This window comes from Aulonocara sp. 'chitande type north' Nkhata Bay, linkage group LG18 (assembly GCF_057382095.1).
Source record: "Aulonocara sp. 'chitande type north' Nkhata Bay isolate Kocher_YH1m ecotype deep benthic linkage group LG18, A_spYH_male_GT1.1, whole genome shotgun sequence".
NCBI classification, from domain to species: domain Eukaryota; kingdom Metazoa; phylum Chordata; class Actinopteri; order Cichliformes; family Cichlidae; genus Aulonocara; species Aulonocara sp. 'chitande type north' Nkhata Bay.
Window position 1 is genome coordinate 25,523,481 of NC_141361.1, and position 19,712 is coordinate 25,543,192.

Sequence of the window (19,712 nt, forward strand, 5' to 3'; positions counted from 1 at the left end):
TTCCAGCACTACCCGATTTCTACTAAATGTGGCACTCTGCTTCTTCTGCATCCATTTGTTCTCACAGCACCTCGCATAGCTTAGAAAGATCAAAATGAGTCGATGACATCTGGCAAAAAGGCTTGTCTGTGGTCCAGGCTGAATCACTGACTCATCTGTCAGACAGCCAGGCAGTAAACAACCCACAGCCCCCTGACACAACCGAGGCCAAGAATGTGAGCAAGTAAGGGATGCTAATGAGTAGGACGCCACTGTACCATGACTGTTTAGACAAGCCAGACCAGAAAGGCAAAGATTCTGAGGTATTTTGCCCTCTTTGTTGCTACAAATACTTCTCATCACCTTTGAGTGTGCTGGCCTACAATGGATTGTATTAAGGCTGACAAGCATGTGTCAGTCTAGATAAGCCTCTTTACATCAAACGTTCCCATCGTACTCAACCTGACATTCAAATACTTTGCTATGCATTGCAATCCATTTGAAGAAAATTTTTCATTGAGATTCAAATCGACTTCCCCAGACTCTGCTGGTGATCCAGACTCTCATTAGACTTTCTCATCATCCTCTCTAATCCCTTCTTTGAGGATTCTAAGCACCCTGCCATGACACCAAACCCTGTCTTCTCTGAGGTGCTAGTTATTTCCCTTCTCCCCCTCCTCTGAAGTACTTCGACGCATTATTAGAATGCTGCAGATCGAGCTGTGAACTAGTACACTTCACAACAATGTTGTTTTAAATTAGGAGAAGATGCAAAAAATGTTTCCAGTGGGAGACTGAAGACATCAAAAGGCAGCCTGGATCAGCTGCATAAACAAAACCAATGACAAATTTCAACCTTTTTTTCCTCCCTAACCCATTACAATTACATCTCAAACAGCTTACACATGGGCAATATCCCTATCAATCTAAGCTTATGTTTAAAAAAGAGAGTTTGAATTGGGATAATGAAATATCCAAGATGTATGGAAAACAAGGAAATGTAATTGGCCTAAAGCAACCAACACCAATACCTGCCTCAACAGTGACTGACAAAGACCCTGAGATCTGCGAGGCTTTTGAGACGAAACAGCAAGACATTCATCTTTGTTTGCTGCCTGTTTGCTGCCTTTCTGTGCCATACATTTAAGGTAGACGTTCTGAGGAATTCTGAGTGTTCAGGGAAGGTGAAAGAGGGAGGAAAACAAGAAGAATTGTACTGAAAAAGATTAGCTGTAGCTGACTTTTACAACGCTGGTGACTTGAGATTACAATAGTTGTGAATATTTCAGAGGTTAGCTTTTTCCAGAGCCTCTGTAAATAGTTTCTCTTCAGATTGTGAAAGCAAGAAATACCACAGAGACAAAATATTGACAAAGTTTGTGGCATGCAAAAAAAAAAAAAAAAAAAGCCATTTCCTTGAGACAAAACATGGGCTATGTTGCCCCATCCCTTATTTTCCTTTAAAACCCATAAGACACCTTTAGTTCTCACCTATCTGGTTGTACATCTTGAAAGCGATGTCAAACTGCAGAATGACCAGCATGAACTGGAACCACGGGCTCATCTCCTTGTTGGGAAGAGGAATGTGGACAGCAAACACAATGTTGTTAGCCTCGATCCTCTTGGCCATGGCTTCATCAAACGACCGGATCTTATCACACTCCTTTCGGCCCCAAGGCATGAACCATTTTGTTTGCTGCGGTTTGTTCGGTTTATCCACGCATTTTGTGGCCAAGTAGTGGACTGCTGTGGTGGGGCTGGGAGCTGGAAAGACAAAGTGGTAGAGGTTAGACTAAGTGTCAAACTGAAATACTGCAGGAGTTTTGTTTTTGCTTTTGTTTTTAAATGGTCCTACCATGCCAGATTTGCCCTCAAACTAACAAATCGCATGAAATTATTTTAGCCCAAATATAATACATCAGTCTTCAGTGCTGCAGATTAAACTGTTCAAGGACAATGTTAAGATCTTAGGAACAGTTGCCAGTTTGACTTTCAGCCAAATCAGTACAAACACTTTGGTAATTACTTTTTTTACACTGTTTAGGAAATGGCTCTGTCTGTGAAGTGAGAGGGAGGGAAAATTCCCGAAAGCTCTCAGGCACCAATTACAGTGTTTACGCATTGAGATTCATGAGCTCGACAAGACTGCTGTTTGCAGTCTCTACTCACAGGAACTATTGTAAGAGAACAAAAACGGCCATTATCATGACAGCAAAGAAACTCTGGCACCCTGTTGTAGAACCTAGAGGCCTGATGTGAACGACACCTGAAAGGTCTGAGTGAAGGTGTAGACACACAAAACAAAAAGCCCCCAAAAACCCCAACATTAATTCAGGAAATGATGCGGGACAATCAGCAAATAAGTGAATCTGTTAGATTTATAGTGGTTTAGCATTTACCTGCAAGCCCTTATACATTACCGGCTCAGACAAAGGTCACTTTTGTATTTATACTCCTCATAGCGCAGACATACACACAGAAGTAGCACAAAGAGCCAATGTAAATACACAGTACTTGCCACAGCAGTAGTGACATGTGAGGTCAAACTTTTCTGATGATTATAATTTGGCAGCATTTTAATAAATCATTCTATACACTCTTTAGTAAATTGATTTAAAAAATGCATCCAAACAGCTGTAAATGACCACTTTGTAGGAAATCATTCACCTGCAGCGTATAAACCAACAGAAGAGTACTGAAAGTCGTTTGCTGTTGGAATCTAATCAGCCTATCTGTGAAGTCAAGTAGTTACAGAAGTTACCACTCTTGCGTTAAATGTTTACAAGTGTTAACTCTCTCCCTTTATATGGTGACGCTAATGGATGCATCTTGATGCTTGGTCACGGAGCACGCATTTCACATACTAGAATCAACTGAATGCATCAAACTACACAACTTCCTGTTAACGATTTGTTAGAAGCAGTCCCATTAAGACCAGCAGTCTCACAATAGGGTCACATACACACTTAATCTAGTGATATTAGGGGGATATTAGTCCCCCAACCTTGTTGTTGTTGTGTGTGTTTTGTTTTGTTTTTTTAAACAATTTGGTCTCATGTGTACTGACTTAGGTTGATATGAAAAAGGGTATTAAAAGTAACGTGAATTAGTAAAAACTCAACATACATGACCTTTGTCTTTGGGGAATTCTCTAAAACTGTCTTTTTCTGAGCAACTCACAGAGATGCATCAGAAAAGCAGACATAAAACAAGTATAAACACCCTTGTGCTGTTGTTTACTGTGATAAGTAAATGTTATGCGGTCTGACCCAGTAAGATTACCAGTATGCCTTTCACAAACCATATTAAGATGCCATCAGAACAGAAAGTAGTTCTGAAAGTGGATGTTGTTCTTCATTAATACAATATGGCCTCAACTTTTCAAATAATTTCATTCATACAATAAAAACTCTGAAAACCTAAGCCAGGAGGTCTGCACTACACTGCAGTGATGCAAACTTAAAATCAGAGCCATAAGTCAGACACTAAACTTGAACTGAAACAAGCAGTGAAGTAAGCAGATTTAATTTTTTTTTTTTATTATTCTTTATACACTTCCCACCGACAGACTGAATAAAAGAACAAATGGGTACCTGGGAGTTATGAAAGTCAAAACTAGGACAAAGGACATAAAAACACATTTATGCCTCAAAAATGTTTTGATTTGAATACTGGCTTATAACAAGCAGGATGTGGACTCAAATCATGCAGATAAAACTTTGAAATGGCTTCAATCAAAAGGTACGCAAACAAAATCTCACACTCTAAGATAAATATGCAAAATGCTGAGCAAATCTGAAAGAACTACTGGGAAGTTATTAAGCTCTTAGTAAAATTCCTAGTATGGTGACATAAGCTGTAATCACCGTCTAGGGTACTTGTAGGAAGTACTGACTCGTGAGGATGAGCATTCAGAGCTTTGAGTTTTCACATCCAGGTTGTAAAAGAGATTAGTGGTGTTTCAAAGACGATGCAAAGCTCTCTTCTCCATCTCTACTGTTAGAAAGCACCAACTCATAAGTGGTAACGCTGTTAGACCGATGTATTTTTCAACCTTTTATCGTGTCCAAAGGTGCAGTAGCCACAGAGGGAAGAAAACCGTGTGCACCTGTCCAGAAAGATCCTGTTACTTATCTGAACATCTAAACATATCTGCTCACTCCAAATCAAAAGCTAAAGGGCGGATGCCACGGTTTACACACCTATAGGCTCTCGCACAGTCATAAAACTCCACCACGAGGATCTTTATCTGTGCTAAAGGCTGTTTGAAATTAAACATTAAAATGCACACAGAGCAACAAGGACGACCCACTGGAGTGAATTAAACCCAGTTATCTGGATCCCCTCGGAGTTCAATTATCAAGTGACCCCGTGAGTCCAGAGGCACACCAGCTCCTCCAGTCTCTATCCCAGTGTGTCCAGAATAATGGCCATCCCCTCAGCCTGCTGACCCCATGCCGTGTTCCCGGGTTTGTCGGGAAACAAGGGGAGAAAACCCCCTTTCTACTCAATTACCCTCGCCGCCCCCGGCCACCGAGCAAACACAAAGGAATCTGGCTTCATTAAAACCATCTCAGCCAGGAATGAACCAAACAGGCTAATTTATCAGCCATGTAGAGAGAGGGAGAGGGGGACTGGCTGGTGGGTGGTTTCCAGACTCTAAAAGCAACACAGGCATCTTTCACATGGACCCAACTTCTATCGACCGTGCTGTTGCACTGCTGGTGGGGCTTGTGCGAGCATATTTGAGTGGGTGGATTTGAAGAAACTTGACAGCAACTCCAATACAGACCTGAAGGCAAAAAAAATGCAACGTTGACAGCTGCGCGTGTATGTGTGTTTCTGTGCAGGTCTGTGCATGTCTGCCTCGATGCAAATGAAACTCGTGGAAGACGGGAGAAACATTAATGCTCTGCCTGCGAGGCCGTGGGGATTTGGGGAGGAAAAAAGGGGGAGACAAACGCAGGGCGAAGGAAGGAATGAAAGGAAGGTAGAGATGCTGCCTGGGGGCCCCCACACAGCGGATATTATATACGGGGAGGAGGGGGGAGAAGAGGGAGAGGAGAACATTCGAGTTGGGATCAAAGTAGTCGAGGGAAGGAAAAGAAAAAAAAAAAAAGGTATCCCAGAGCTTTTCTGTGTTGAAACAGCCCATTAAAAGTGTGATGTTCTGCGTTATTTTTAAGCACAGAAACGAAGCCAACTGGTTGTGGGCACGCAGGCAGCGAACACCTTGAAACAAAAGCAGTGATTTAGAGCGGAGGTGCCATTTCGTCTCGAAAGGTAAAAAATACGGCTAAAAGTTAGCGCCCTTCGTCTTTTGTTTCACCGGGAGCGTTTATTACCGCTCCTATCAAGGTAAATAGCGACGAACTCAACTTAAAAGTTTTCCGTTTTAGCCTTTTATACACGTTAACCTTTAAATACCCGCGAGCACGCGCGTACAAACACAGACGTTAGCTTGAAAAAGCACGTAATAAAAGTACAGATAAAATTGAGGCAAGGAAAACGGGAAAAAAAACAACTTACCAATTAAACCGCCGACCATGAAGGCAAACGCCTGGAACAAAAGCAGAATAACTCCCACTATCACCAACTTTTTGGTGCTCATATTCTCAATAATAGCCCCCGCCATGGCGAAGGAAATGTTGGATTGAAAATATCACCACCGAGCGAGAAACAGTAATGTTGGAAGGACAAGAGGGGGAGAAGAAAGCGATGCATCCACTGCAAGTAGGAAGGCAAGCTGGGCCCCCACCGCTCTGCTCCTGCCTTTCAACTTAGGAGGAGGAGGGAAAAAACAGGAATCACATGACCGAATAGCGCTCAGCTTTATCCCTCAACAGCCAGCTAAGATCAGGGGGAAGATCTGTGGAGCGCCACCGCATTGCATTAGAGGCTGGTAATGCAGGTTACTGTGTCATTGAATGCCTGTAATAGCGTCCCTGTTGTGTGGGACAGGGCTATTTAAAGGAAGGTTTGTGAGGTCCCATCTCATGTTTGGAGCCGTCGACACATTGTCCCCCTAACCTATTCTTAGTCCAAGGTAGGAAGAGATATAAATAGGCGGCTGCACAATACTTAACTGTGTTCTGTAAGTTCAGATTTTTCTGGGCACGTGACATACTCAAAGGTTTAAGCCAACTAATGTTCGACAGTTAAAAATAAAATAAAAAATGTCACTAAATCTTCCTGGTTCCTAGAGCCAGTAGATCAGACTTTCGCTGTCCCTCCAAAAAAAAGAGCCAATTTAATTGCTTATAATTTGTAATTAAGTCTTCACATTACATGTAGTAGAGCAGAGGTGTCAAACGTAAGGGCCGCCAAAGATTCCCCACTGTATAGCTTGGAGAATGGGAAGACATTTATATATTTTAACCTCTTAAATGTATTTCAGTTTTACTGCTTTTCCTATTGATGAAGACTTCTCCAATGCCCATTTATATTACAACAAAGTAATTAACTATCCTTTAAACAATTAAATAGCAGGAAAAAAATATTTTTCCCAACATTTCTTTCTATAGAAATTCCTCCTGCAGTTGTAAGGAGGAAAATGCTTCAAGCTAAACAAGCTGCTTCTCTGCATACAGACTGCTTTCATTTTGGCTTCTTAATTCAGTAATGGTGTGAGTGTGAAACTAATTGAATGGGAGCTGCTGAAAGAGCCCTTTTGTTCACGTTTAACTTATTGTATAGAGGTATAGGGAAATAATTAAAAAATACACTAAATTCTCTTTTCAGAAATTACAGAAAAGGACAATTTGCATAATACACAAACATGAGTATCTTCAAATCAAATCACTTTTATTGTCACATCACATGTGCAGGTACACTGGTACAGTACATTCAAATCAAATTCAAATTTTATTTGTCACGTACACAGTCATACACAGTACGATATGTAGTGAAATGCTTGGACAACTGCTCGTGACCTAAAGAAAACGAAAAAGGAAAAGGCTATGAATAAGATAGGAAATAAATATGAAAAATTAAAAAGGGTAAATTTAACTAGGAAGGAATAAAATATAAATTAAGGTTAAAAATGAAATAACTGTACAACACAAATTAGAATGAAGGGTAAATTTAACTGGGAAAGAATAAGATAAAATATATAAATTAAAGTTGAAAATAAAATAACTGTACAACAAAATACACAATACACAATATAGAACTATATAAGAATGTATGAAGAAATCTAAATATAAATAAATATATACACAATAACAGCAGCTGTACAAGTATTAACCGGAAATGAAGAATATAGTGACCAGTGTTGTGCAAAAACAATGTCCAGAATGTCCAGTGTGTGTGTAAGAACCATATGTGTGGGTCAGTACTGTGTGGTGGTGTGATTGAGAGACCGTATCGCCTGCGGGAAGAAGCTCCTCCTCAGTCTCTCTGTGTTGGTCTTCAGGGAGCGGAATCGCTTTCCTGACCTCAGCAGAGAGAACAGTCTGTTGTTGGGATGGCTGAGGTCCTTCACGATCTTCCTGGCCTTGGTCCAGCACCGCCTGCTGTAGATTGAGTGCAGGTCAGGGAGCTCGGAGCGGATGGTGCGCTCAGCTGACCGCACAACCCTCTGTAGAGCTCGTCTGTCCTGCATGGTGCTGTTCCCGAACCAGGTTAAGATGTTTCCCGCCAGGATGCTCTCTATGGTGCACGAGTAAAAGTTCCTGAGCACCTTGGAGGGCAGTTGGAAGTCTCTCAAGCGTCTGAGGTGGTAGAGACGCTGTCGGGCCTTTTTCACCACGGTGTTGATGTGACAGGACCATGACAGGTCCTGCGTGATGTGAACTCCGAGGTATTTGAAGCTGTCCACTCTCTCCACTGGGCACTCGTTGATGACGGGGGTCTGGTAGTTCCTCTCCTGCTTAGTGCTGAAGTCCACTATCAGCTCCTTTGTCTTACTGACGTTTAGAAGGAGGTTGTTCCTCTGGCACCAGTTCTCCAGATTCCTAATCTCCTTCAGGTAGGCCGTCTCGTTGTTATCAGAGATCAGGCCCACCACGACGGTGTCGTCAGCAAACTTGATGATGGTGGTGGAGCTGGTAGTGGCCACACAGTCATATGTGTACAAAGAGTACAGCAGGGGGCTCAGAACACACCCCTGGGGGGCTCCAGTGCTGAGAGTGGTGGAGGCTGAGACATGTCCGCCCATCCTTACTGCCTGTGGTCTGCCAGTTAGGAAGTTGGAGATCCACAGACACATAGATGAGCTGAGTCCCAGATGCTCCAGCTTGGTGGTGAGTGTGGAGGGAATTATGGTGTTAAATGCAGAGCTGTAGTCTATGAAGAGCATTTTAACATAATTCCCCCTTCTAGTGTCCAAGTGAGTGAGTGATGTGTGGAGGAGATGAGAGATGGCATCGTCTGTGGAACGATTTGGACGGTAAGCGAACTGTAGTGGGTCCAGTGTGTCTGGTAGTGAAGAAATGATGAAGTCTCTGACCAGGCGTTCAAAGCACTTCATCACTACTGAGGTGAGGGCTACAGGGCGATAGTCATTGAGAGAAGCAGGGTGGGGTTTCTTCGGGACAGGAACAATGATGGACTCTTTGAAGCATGTGGGGATCACCGACTGAGATAAAGAGATGTTGAATATCTCAGTGAACACAGGAGCTAGCTGGTATGCGCAGTCTCTTAGGATACGACCTGGGATGCCGTCTGGTCCTGCTGCTTTCCTGGTGTTCACTCTTTTGAAGGCTCTCCTTACTTCATGCTCGGAGATGACGAGCACGTTTCCGGTGCTGGCAGTATCTTCCTGTCTGCAGCCGTTACCGCCGCTAACACTAGCATTGTTGGAAACCTTAGCTGCAGCCTCGAAGCGAGCATAGAAAGTGTTCAGCTCGTCTGCCAGAGTCACGGCCGCGTTCGTCATACCGGTTGTTGGTGCTTTATAGTCCGTTATTGTCCTTAGTCCCCGCCACAGGCTCCTAGAGTCACTCTGTTGGAGTTGTGACTCTAGTTTCCTCCCGTAGCGCTACTTCGCCTCTTTCACCGCCCTCCGCACGTTATATGACGCGGCTTTGTACGGGTCCATGTCCCCCGTTGTGAGTCCCGTGTTGTAGGCAGCGGTGCGGGATCTCAGAGCGTTGCGGATGGTTTTATCCACCCACGGCTTCTGGTTGGGAAACGTTGTGATAGTCTTTGTCTCCACGGTATCATCCGCTAGTTTCCCGATGAATCCCACAACCGCTTCCGTAAACACGTTGACGTCATCGTCGGAGCTGTTTCTGAACATGCCCCAGTCTGCGTCATCGAGTGCGTCCTGTAACGCGGCCACCGATTGATCCGTCCAGCGCGCGACCTTCCTCTGAACCGGAACTTCCTGTTTCAGCCTTTGTTTGTATTTTGGCATGAGGAAGATGGCGGCGTGATCAGATTTGCCAAACGGAGGGCGGGATTGTGCCTTGTAGCCGTCCTTGACCGTAGTGTAGCAGTGGTCCAGTGTCCTTTCACCCCTGGTGGGGCAGGTGATGTGTTGATAAAAGTTCGGCGCTGCGCGTTTGAGGTTGGCGCTATTAAAGTCCCCCGTCACAATAAGCGCAGCGTCCCGGTGTTGTGTCTGGTGCTGTGTGAGTGCCTCATGCAGCTCGCATAAGGCGGTGACCGTGTCCGCTTGTGGTGGAATATAAACGGCACTTACAATGGCCGATGTAAATTCCCGAGGTAGATAAAAAGGACGACACATGATGGACAGTAGTTCCAGATTTGGTGTGCAGGAGCGTGTGAGAGGAACAACGTTCGCACTGTTGCACCAGTTGTTGTTCACCATTAAACACACGCCGCCTCCCCTTGACTTCCCCGAGTCCCGTGTCCTGTCCATGCGGTGAACCGAGAAGAAGTCGGCCGGCTGGATGGCGTGGTCCGGCACCGCTGGGTTCAGCCATGTCTCGGTGAAGCAGAGGAGATTGCAGTCCCGAATGTCTCTCTGGAACTTTATCCTGGCCCTGAGGTCGTCAAGCTTGTTCTCCAGTGACTGGACGTTGGCGAGCAGGATGCTAGGCAGAGGTGTGCGGTGTGCACGAGCTCTCAGCCTGTTCCTGACGCCGGCTCGCTTCCCTCTAGGCCGCCGCGGCTTCCCTTTGTTCTCCCTCGAGATCTCACTCGGCCAGCTTGGATCCGGAGTTAAAAACTTCGAATTGTGAGTACATTGTATACCAATAGAAACAAGAGTGTCACTGTCATACCTAATGTACCCAATGGTGATGATTTTGCCGATTTAGAAACGCTGAAAACTAACTTAAAAAACAAAGACAAAGAAAAAGTGGTCGGAGCAGTCGTGACGGCAGCCGACCTCACCGGCGCCATCTTTTTTTTTTTTTTTTTTGTGAGTGAAATTCTTGTGTGCGAGCTTCACAAGCAACAGAGGTGTGCAAAGTACAATAACATAAGAACAAGCAAATATAAGAATGGCTAAATCTGAGAATTATATGAATAAATATATGTACAATATAAGAGTGTATGCATATTACTGAATGTGTATACTAAATATGTATGTCTACGTGTGTGTATATGTGTGTGTGTGTGTGTATACATATTTTACAAATTAAATAGCGTAAAAATAAAATTAATATATGAAATATACAGAGGTTGGTAGTTGGATATTGTGCAAAACAAGTGGCATTTATATACAGTATGGAGTGCATAGTGTTGAAGTTCCAGTAGTGAAGGTGAGGTGTCTATGACGTGTTCAGCAGTCTGATGGCCTGGTGGAAAAAGCTGTCTCTCAGTCTGCTGGTACGGGACCGGATGCTGCAGAACCTCCTTCCTGATGGAAGTAGTCTGAACAGTTTATGGCTGGGGTGACTGGAGTCCTTGATGATCCTCCCCGCTTTCCTTCATCATACAAATTTCTAATTTTTACAGTCAAAATGACTAAAACTTCATGACTTGTTTAATTACAATACAGCACAGATAATGCTTTTCAACTAGAGAGATGCATGTGATGAGAACTACTAGGAAAAGTTTGTGTGCCTGTGTGCGGGGTTAAATTGTGGAGTGGATTAGCGGCTAAGGACGAACAATGTCCAAATATCCAAAAATTTAAATCAATGTGTAAACATATGATTTTCATGCAGTTCAAGGATGGGGCCAGCATTAAGCTACAGGAGGTGTTTTCAATATGTCCAATGTGATAAGTTAGCATTGTTATACAACATACAGGGAGTGCAGAATTATTAGGCAAATGAGTATTTTGTCCACATCATCCTCTTCATGCATGTTGTCTTACTCCAAGCTGTATGGGCTCGAAAGCCTACTACTAATTAAGCATATTAGGTGATGTGCATCTCTGTAATGAGAAGGGGTGTGGTCTAATGACATCAACACCCTATATCAGGTGTGCATAATTATTAGGCAACGTCCTTTCCTTTGGCAAAATGGGTCAAAAGAAGGACTTGACAGGCTCAGAAAAGTCAAAAATAGTGAGATATCTTGCAGAGGGATGCAGCAGTCTCAAAATTGCAAAGCTTCTGAGGCGTGAAAATTGTCTTTAAACTTTATAGAAAATTGTCTATAAAGTTTGACTTAACTTTATAGACAATTCCATGTATATGATTGTGTATGATTCAGTTGCACTAGTTGTGAAGTTGCTCAATGTAACCAGTTAGATACTGGTTCCCATCACTTCAATAGGGCTTTGGAGCGTGATGTCACGGGGGGTGGGCGTGGAAAGGATTTTGGCCCGATCCGCCATTTTGGGGGTCTAGCGCAAGTGAAAAGGGAGCGAAGTCACACACAACAGCCATGGTTCGTATTTGCTGTGTGGTCGGCTGCAATGTTCGATCACACGACCGGCAAGAGAATAAGGTTGAAAATGGTTTATCTTTTCATTCTTTCCCAACCTGGAAGCAACATGAGGCAGCTCGTGTATTGATGTTACCAAACGAAGGCGTCTAGCCTGGATAGCAGCTGTGAGACGAGCTGACGTGCAGTTCTCTTCCATCTCCAAATATCTGTTGGTGCTCCAGACATTTTCATTCCGGTAAGTTCTAAATATGTTCACATCACACTTTATAGCTGAATAATATCATCGTTGGTGGTCTCGGAAGTTATAGAAATTGCGATCAAACATAGAATGGAGTGACTTGATTGGTTGATGTAAAGACAATAAATGAAATGAGACAGGAAGGACACAAATTGGCGTTAATAATTTACCCGATTATCAATGTGTTAACTTGCATGTACTTTACAATTATGGGCATATAATATGATAACGATATTTTAGCAGTTAAATGATAAATGTGTAACATTAATTATGGTGGGGGGTGAAAAATGGCTATTTCACTCGATGCACTCCAGCTGACTTACTTTGACGACGTACTCAGAGTTTGGTGGCTTGAAAATAGCCAAATCTTGCACCCAGCCATTTGTAAATTGGATGTGCGCCTCCAGTGACTTGTAATTACGAAACTGGTTCGCTGTGTAAGCGCTTACTCCACAAACAAGATACGTGAAGATATCGGGGTAGGACAGTGGCGGTAAGTCGTCTGGGTCTTTACTCCACTGCCGTATTTCAAATGGGTCCAGATTTGCGATGCACTCTATTTTTTTTCAAGTACAGCTGCTTCGCCTCTGGACGCAATCGGTCTCTATACCGTCTTTTCTTTTGAGCTGCTTTTAAGCATGTTTCTTGTCGTCGTCGTTCCAACAAAGTGTGTTTGTTTTGATTCGTAGACCCCGAAAATGGAGCTGCGCTCCCACAATGCATTGCGGCGTGACGTCAACTCCAAAGCCCTATTCAAAAATACAAAAGCTTCTAAATTTGGATGTACAGATGATTACACACTGAGAACAATATTGTGAATACTTTATTGGATTTCTCCAAACAGCTCCCACTCCATCCTACACAGAGGTCCTTTCAGCATGTTTTAGATCTTAAACCTGTCTCACCTGTTGCTCCTGAACAATGGTTCTATCATGTTCGTACTGGATTATCTGTCCGTCTGGCATCTGAGGGCCAGTCACAGAGCCAGTTACAAATGAGACAGATATTCTCACTATTAAATACTGCATATATATGCACCGTTTAGGCAGTTAAACACTTACCTGTATGTGGTTGCCATCTTTTAGAAAGGATTATTAGATATTTGGGGAAACTAGCCATAAAGAGGGTCTCGTACATTTACGAGCATCAAATGTCCTGGATTTCATGGTTTCAAAGTTTAATAGGTCTTTGAACTTCATAATAAAATTGAGGCCATTATTAGCAAAAAGAATTTTAAAAAAAGAGCAAAAAAATGCTTAATAAATAATAATTGTTTTAAACTTAAGCTTTGTAATTGTAGCAGATTTCATTATGTGTGTAATTTTTTATTTAGCCCCACAGTAGTAAAATCCATAAATGAGAGTTAGATTTATTACTAGTATTTTACACAGCATTCAGCTATAGTAACATGTTCTGCATTTTCCTGCTTCACTATCTGATCTGAACAGCTGCACTCTCTTAATAAATTAATAACCAAACATTTCTCAGTAACCAATAACTAGATGGAACAGCACAGTATCTAAGAGAGAGATCAGACAGTGTTTGAGCTAAAGAAGCTGTGTGTTTCTTTTGGGGGCTTTTTGCACACTGATCCACCACCGTTTTCCTATAGTACAATGCATAGGTTCACGTTCAGATGAGAAAACCGTTTCAGCTGCAGGCATCTACTGCTGTAATTTAAACAATCACCTCATTCGCCTCATGTTTTACACGCCTATAAGGTGAGCTTTTTACAGTGCACATGAATATTACGTGATATGGTATGACTAGCTCATGTTCAAACATTTAAGATACTGTTCAGCCATTTTGTTTACTGGGTAGTGCAAAATGGCTGAGTTACCTGAGCGGGAATCCACTAAAGCCAAAAAATAATATATTTTTTTTTAATTAATTACAAATACCTTAAAGGAAAACCTAAGAAAAGGATGCAGAAGCACAGAAACAAACTGCCGTGTACGTTATAGTATGTAAATTCAAAAACTGTATAGAGAGAATGGCGCAATGAAAACAGAATAAGATAAGATAAACGTTATTTAGTAGAATATAGGCAGTGAGAGTTTTGTAATTAACTTTGAAATACGTTTGCCAAAGACAATGACAGTAAATTAACCCAGTTCTACCAGCTTCTCTTTTCTCTAATACAGTAGAGTGTGTCTGATCTACTAAAAATCCTCATACTTGACAACACAATAAAACACAAGAAAAATCAGAATATGTTTGAGATTAGGATTTTTATTTGATGGCAAATCTATTTTTTTATGTCAGGTTTTTTTTTTATTTGATTTTGTTTTACTTTGATGCTATAATGGATGATTTTAAAATTCAGTTAAATCTAAGATTATATAGCATCGCAGCAAAACAAGAGTCTCCTCAAGGTGCTTTATAATGTAAGGTGAAAACCCTACAGTATTAGCAGGAAAATATCCAACAATCAAAAGATGCCCTTTGAGCAAGCACTAGGCGACAGTGGGGAGAAAAAAACTCCCTTTTATAAGGAGAAATCTCCAGCAGAACCAGGCTCAATAAGGGGCAGCCATCTGCTGCGACCGGTTGGGGGTGATGGAGAGACAATATAGGGAGGCAAGATGAAATATACTTCTGTTGGCCAATTACATTGTTTTTGAATAAATTATTAAACGCTTGCTTCGAGATCTTTAATGAAGCATTGTAGTGTGTGTGTGTGTGGGGGGGGGGGTCAGGCTGGTCTTTTAGTCATCGCTGCTGCCCCTAAAGCAGCTCCTAAACAGCTTCGTTAAAGCTTTTCCCACTGCTCGAAAGAACCTTGTAATTTTAGACTTCAGTGGGGGATTGAGTACAACCTCAATAGTCATGTCCAGGAGATCCAGAAAAAGTTCATCAAAAGTGTAATCATCTGGTGTAAGAGCCGAATGTACAAACTGATCTGCAGAGTCAAGCTCCTTTATAAGGGCCTTACTCATTTTCTTTAGCATCCGCCGTTTGTTATTTTTAAGAGCACTCAGATATCCTGGGATTCTGACCTTATCTAGAAGCAGATCTGTAAGACGCCTGGTGATCACTTCGTAGTTTTCTATATTCAGAGTTTTTGTGTCGAAACTACATTTCTCCAGGAGCTTATCTAACAGACAGTTACTGAAGTCTCTGACAATTTTCTCAGACTCCTCCTGTAAGTTTTTAGAGGTTGATGGCTGACTTTGAGCTTCTGTAAGACCAGCTTGAGTGATTGGTTCAGGCTCAGGGCTGTTTTCTGGGGGTGGGCCCTGCTCTAGTACACTCACGCAGGAGACTGTTTCATTTTTGGGAGGACAATCTGGACGTGACTCTGGTTTAGACAGTCTGTCATTTTCTTTTTGCTCTGTTGGAGTCAGTGCTCTTAAAATCACATCCTGGATGTCTCCCACGGCACCAGAAATCTTGTCACTTTGGACAGTTTGATCCAAAGCATCATTCTCCAACCACAGAAGAGTGTTTTGCAAAAACCTTTGCACTGAGTCTTCTACAGTCACATAGAGGAACTCGGGCGAAAAGGGTAACTCATCTGTTGGCTCTGCAGACCTGGAGATCACAGAGTCTGAAAGACATTTTCCTGATAGTATCACAGGGAGTACATATCTTTCAGTTGACTGGAGATGGTCATACACTTTATCTGTCAACTCCCTGGAAAACATCTCAGTTTCCTTTATCTTTTCCAGGGGGTTCCAGATAAGGTTAAAATGTTCTGGCCCGTTTAATTTATTAAACATTTGTTCAAGAATGGGTTTGATGGTGTTATAATCAACTGGGGAAGAACTTTTAAACCAGCTATCCATCACTGGTGTGTTTACATAGCTACAAAAAGAACTGTAGTTGTCCATGCAATCTGCTCTCTGATCATCAAGAGACTTGACCGGTTCGTGGAGACAGATGAAGAACCTTTTGTTTTTCTTCACCAGGTGTTTTATCTCTCTGATCATTTTGTAAAACTGCTTTTTGGCAAAAGCGCAGAAGTGCTCTTTGTGCAGCTTTTGGTCATTGCTTTTTCTGGATGGGATGCATGACGCGAAAAAGTTTTTCACCTTTTGGATAATTAACTGCACATTAAAAGCAGGTTGGCGTGAGTCACATTTCTCACTAGATGTGACATCTTCACCATCAAAAGACTGCAGATTATCAATTATTGTGTTTACAATGTCAGCTGCAGCTATTTCTGCTGACGTGCTGGGACGCTGGAGACTTTCAGCTGTCTCAGCATCTGTGCACTTCTCTATTTCTGTGTCATCTTCGGCATTCGAATACTTCAGAGTGTCAAGTATTGCATTGACAACATCAGCACCTGGGGTGCTGGAACGACTTTCTGCCATCTCTCCAGTTTCACTTTCTTTTTTCTCTACAGGCGTCATGTCATTTTCATCCTTATTGTCCTCTGTGATTCCTGTGTCTGTGCTCCATTTGGTGAGAGCGCTGCTCACCTCCTCAACAACCATTGCCTTCTTAGAGATCTTTGATTCAGTACTCTCTGCTCTTGAATCAGACGGGCTAAGGGAACTAGCTGCGCTGCCCTTTGACATGCACTGGCTGCTTAGCTTACCTGCACATTTTTCCAAACACGAGGCAGCGTGAGAGACTATGCGTCGAAGGTTTTTTGTGGTTGTCATTTTTCCACTGACATAAACGGCCGGATCTGACCGTAAATCCGGGTTGTCTAAGAGTAGAGTCACAGCTGAGTTGACCTTTTCTGAGATCTCCGATTCAATCAGTTTTGTCAGCTTCTTACTGGACAGTTTTCATGGGGGATGTTAAGAGCGATGCTAATGCTGGTTGAAAGAGCGTCTCCCAGCGACGGAGCTATTTTTGCCACAGGTATGCTGATATCTGTTTGGGACAATTCGTCTGTCATTAACTCCTGAAGTGTGGGAAGTGCAGATTTCAGGATGCCGGTAGAAACTATCTGAATGATTTCGATTATCATATCAGCCAGTAATGCTTGGAGATCAGAGTCCCAGATTCCCTGTTCAATCAGTCCCCATTGTACCTGGGAAAACTGATCGAAACACTTGGTTATAGCAGGTAAAATATGCTCGGGAATAATGGGGATAGAGCCTGTAGTCTGCAATTCAGCCATTGTGGACGTTTCTGTTTCAATAAAATTATTTGAAGGACTTTGAAAATCTAAGTTTGTAGAGTGCGAAGATCGCGGTCTGTACATCTCATTTACTTAACGCTTAGTAGTAGATTGTGAGTCCTGGGTCTATATAAGGGCTCAGTTGACTTTTACGTCACGGGCACGTCAAAGCGTTCGCTACGTCACAGTCAGGCGATCAAAGCGTTCGCTTCGTCACATCGCACGTATGCGCACTGTCTGTGTTTTGAACTTCCACGCACAGGCTTCCGGACTTAAACCGCTAATAAATTCTTACATACACATCATGTTGGTGTAAAATACAGTATCTGGAAGCGAAAGGACATTTAGCCTCGTTATTTACTCTCTTAAAATGCACAACACCAATATATAAAGTAAACGGACGGACACTGCAGCGAAACGGAGCTCTAATCTCCGAGTGTACAACCTCTGGACCCAGCGTGATCATCACCTGTTAATATGCTAACATGACTAATGCCAGAATCACTGCACGTAGCTCCGCTTATTTAAGCTCGTGTTAGCCTAAATACGTTCCAGCAGTACTAGCTAGCAGCCGTTTTTAATAAGTTAACGTGCTCTTGACAAATAAACCCTGCAGAAGCTCATACTGAACCAACACTGAGCGCAGTTACCTGCTTGTACTTACAAGCACTGAGTAAGGCTGAATAAAATGAAGGCTGTCCAGTCACTGTGCTATGCCAAAGTTGAACAAATGTCTGATATCGTCTGAATATTTCTTAATGAGGTATTGTTCACAAAGTTACCCGTGCAGTGCTCTATACAGCTTACATCCTTTGAAAGAAATAATTTCAAGTATTAATATTTGTTGTCCAATACTCAGGAGCTGCCCTCAGATTCTAGTGATGGTATTTCCGGCTCTTTTTAGAGATCCGGCTCTTTCGGTTCGCCTCACTAAAAAGATCCGGCTCTTTCGGCTCCGAACCGGCTCTTCAGGTTGTTTTGTTTTGTTTTTTACTATTTAATTTGTAAAAATGTGTATACACACACACACACACACACACACACACACACGTAGGAAAATATTTAGTATACACATCCAGAAATGCATACACTATTATATATTGTACATATATTTATTAGTTTCAGGTTGGCCATTCTTGTATTTTGCTCGTTTGTGTTGTTGTGTTTGCACATCTCTGTTGCTTGTGGGGCTCGCACACAAGAATTTCACTCGCATGTGCTGTGCCAGTGTGCCTGCACATGTGATGTGACAATAAAAAGTGATTTGATTTGTTGCTTTAATTAATTTATTATTAACAATAATATAAAATTATGCACAAAAGGAATTACTAACGTAAAAAAAAGTGGTTTTATTTGTATATGTTTATATATAAATATATGCGGTGGCCCCTAGAGACAAAACACGTACAAACTCCAAAACACATTTCTAGCATGAACTGAACTTCCAAAGCAGAGCTACTAGATCACTTAAATTACACAATTGAAAGCATGTGTGTATTGTTTGTGTATTTATACACAGGCACTCATATATATTCAAATAATTTAAAAAAAAGTTCATTTACCTGTTATTACCACACACCAAATCCGGACGTTGGTACTTGCTGGCTTGTGTAGCCACTAGGTAACAAAAGCTCAACACTGCGCCCAGCATCCTGGAGCACTTCTGTTGTCTTTTGTACGTGTTTTGAGTTTTTATGTGCTTCTGAGTTTTTTGTACGTGTTTTGGAGTTTTTACGTGTTTTGGAGTTTTTTGTACGTGTTTTTACGTGTTTTGGAGTTTGTACGTGCTTCAGAGTTCGTATGTGATTTGAAGTTTGTATGTGCTTTGTCTGTAGGGGCCACTGTAAATATACTTTTATTTTTTCATTCCACATAAAATGTAATAAATAAATCATATAATACAAAAATCAACTATTCACATTTCAACTTTTAACTATTTAAATTTTCAGCTTTTTCCTTTTACAAATTTAAAGTGAAAACAACACAAAACACTGCAAACCACAACACAATTAAATATAAATTATAATATGAAAACAAAAAGAACATGCATATTCTCTGTTATATGGACCTGCATGAATAAACTTTCTGAATCCTTTATCATCTGCAACCGAAAATAGTTGTGGATGATTACTATACCTTTCTAATGTGACGTTGTTGTCCCTGGCTCTCTTTCTCTCTCTCTCCCTCTGGCTCTGTTCCTGTGCTACTCAGTGTAACTACCGCCCCTCCCCCCTCTGCCCAGCATAAAGCACAAGGCTTTGGTGCGAAGTGAAGCGGGAAAAAAGTGTGTGTGAGAGAGAGAGAGAGAGGGTGAGAGAAAGAAAAAAAAAAACCCCACGTGATGGCTCGCGATAAGAAGTCGGCTCGCGTCGTTCACATCAAAGAGTCGGCTCTAAGAGCCATTTCGTTCGCGAACGACCCATCACTATCAGATTCAGACCTCAGCACCACTCAGTGACAACAGGAAACTCATCCTTTTTCTTCACTCTTTGTAGCAACTCCAAAATTAACCGATGAAAATAGTACATAGGTTAAACTTTTATTGTGAAATTACTGACTTTTAGAAATAAAACCCTATCAGTGAAGGTTTGTCTCAACTAGTTTGTTGCACCGCTGAATCCGCTGGTGGAAACAGCAACTGGCCAGTCAAACTGCTCAGCATAC

At 42.1% G+C, this 19,712-nt stretch overlaps 1 protein-coding gene and 1 pseudogene across 1 annotated transcript in view; both read right to left on the reverse strand.

Annotated features, from left to right (window-relative positions):
* The window catches only part of wls (Wnt ligand secretion mediator), a 32,733-nt gene extending 26,742 nt beyond the window's left edge, over positions 1-5,991 (reverse strand). The window contains exons 1-2 of the mRNA XM_086272183.1: positions 5,509-5,991; positions 1,471-1,743 (exon numbers count right to left, since the gene is read on the reverse strand). Of these exons, the coding sequence (XP_086128309.1) occupies positions 1,471-1,743; positions 5,509-5,614 (379 nt within the window). The 5' untranslated portion in view covers positions 5,615-5,991. The remainder of the gene's footprint in view (positions 1-1,470; positions 1,744-5,508) is intronic.
* An 8,685-nt stretch (positions 5,992-14,676) lies between these two features.
* On the reverse strand, positions 14,677-17,261 carry LOC147308674 (uncharacterized; annotated as a pseudogene).
* Positions 17,262-19,712: the final 2,451 nt, after the last annotated feature.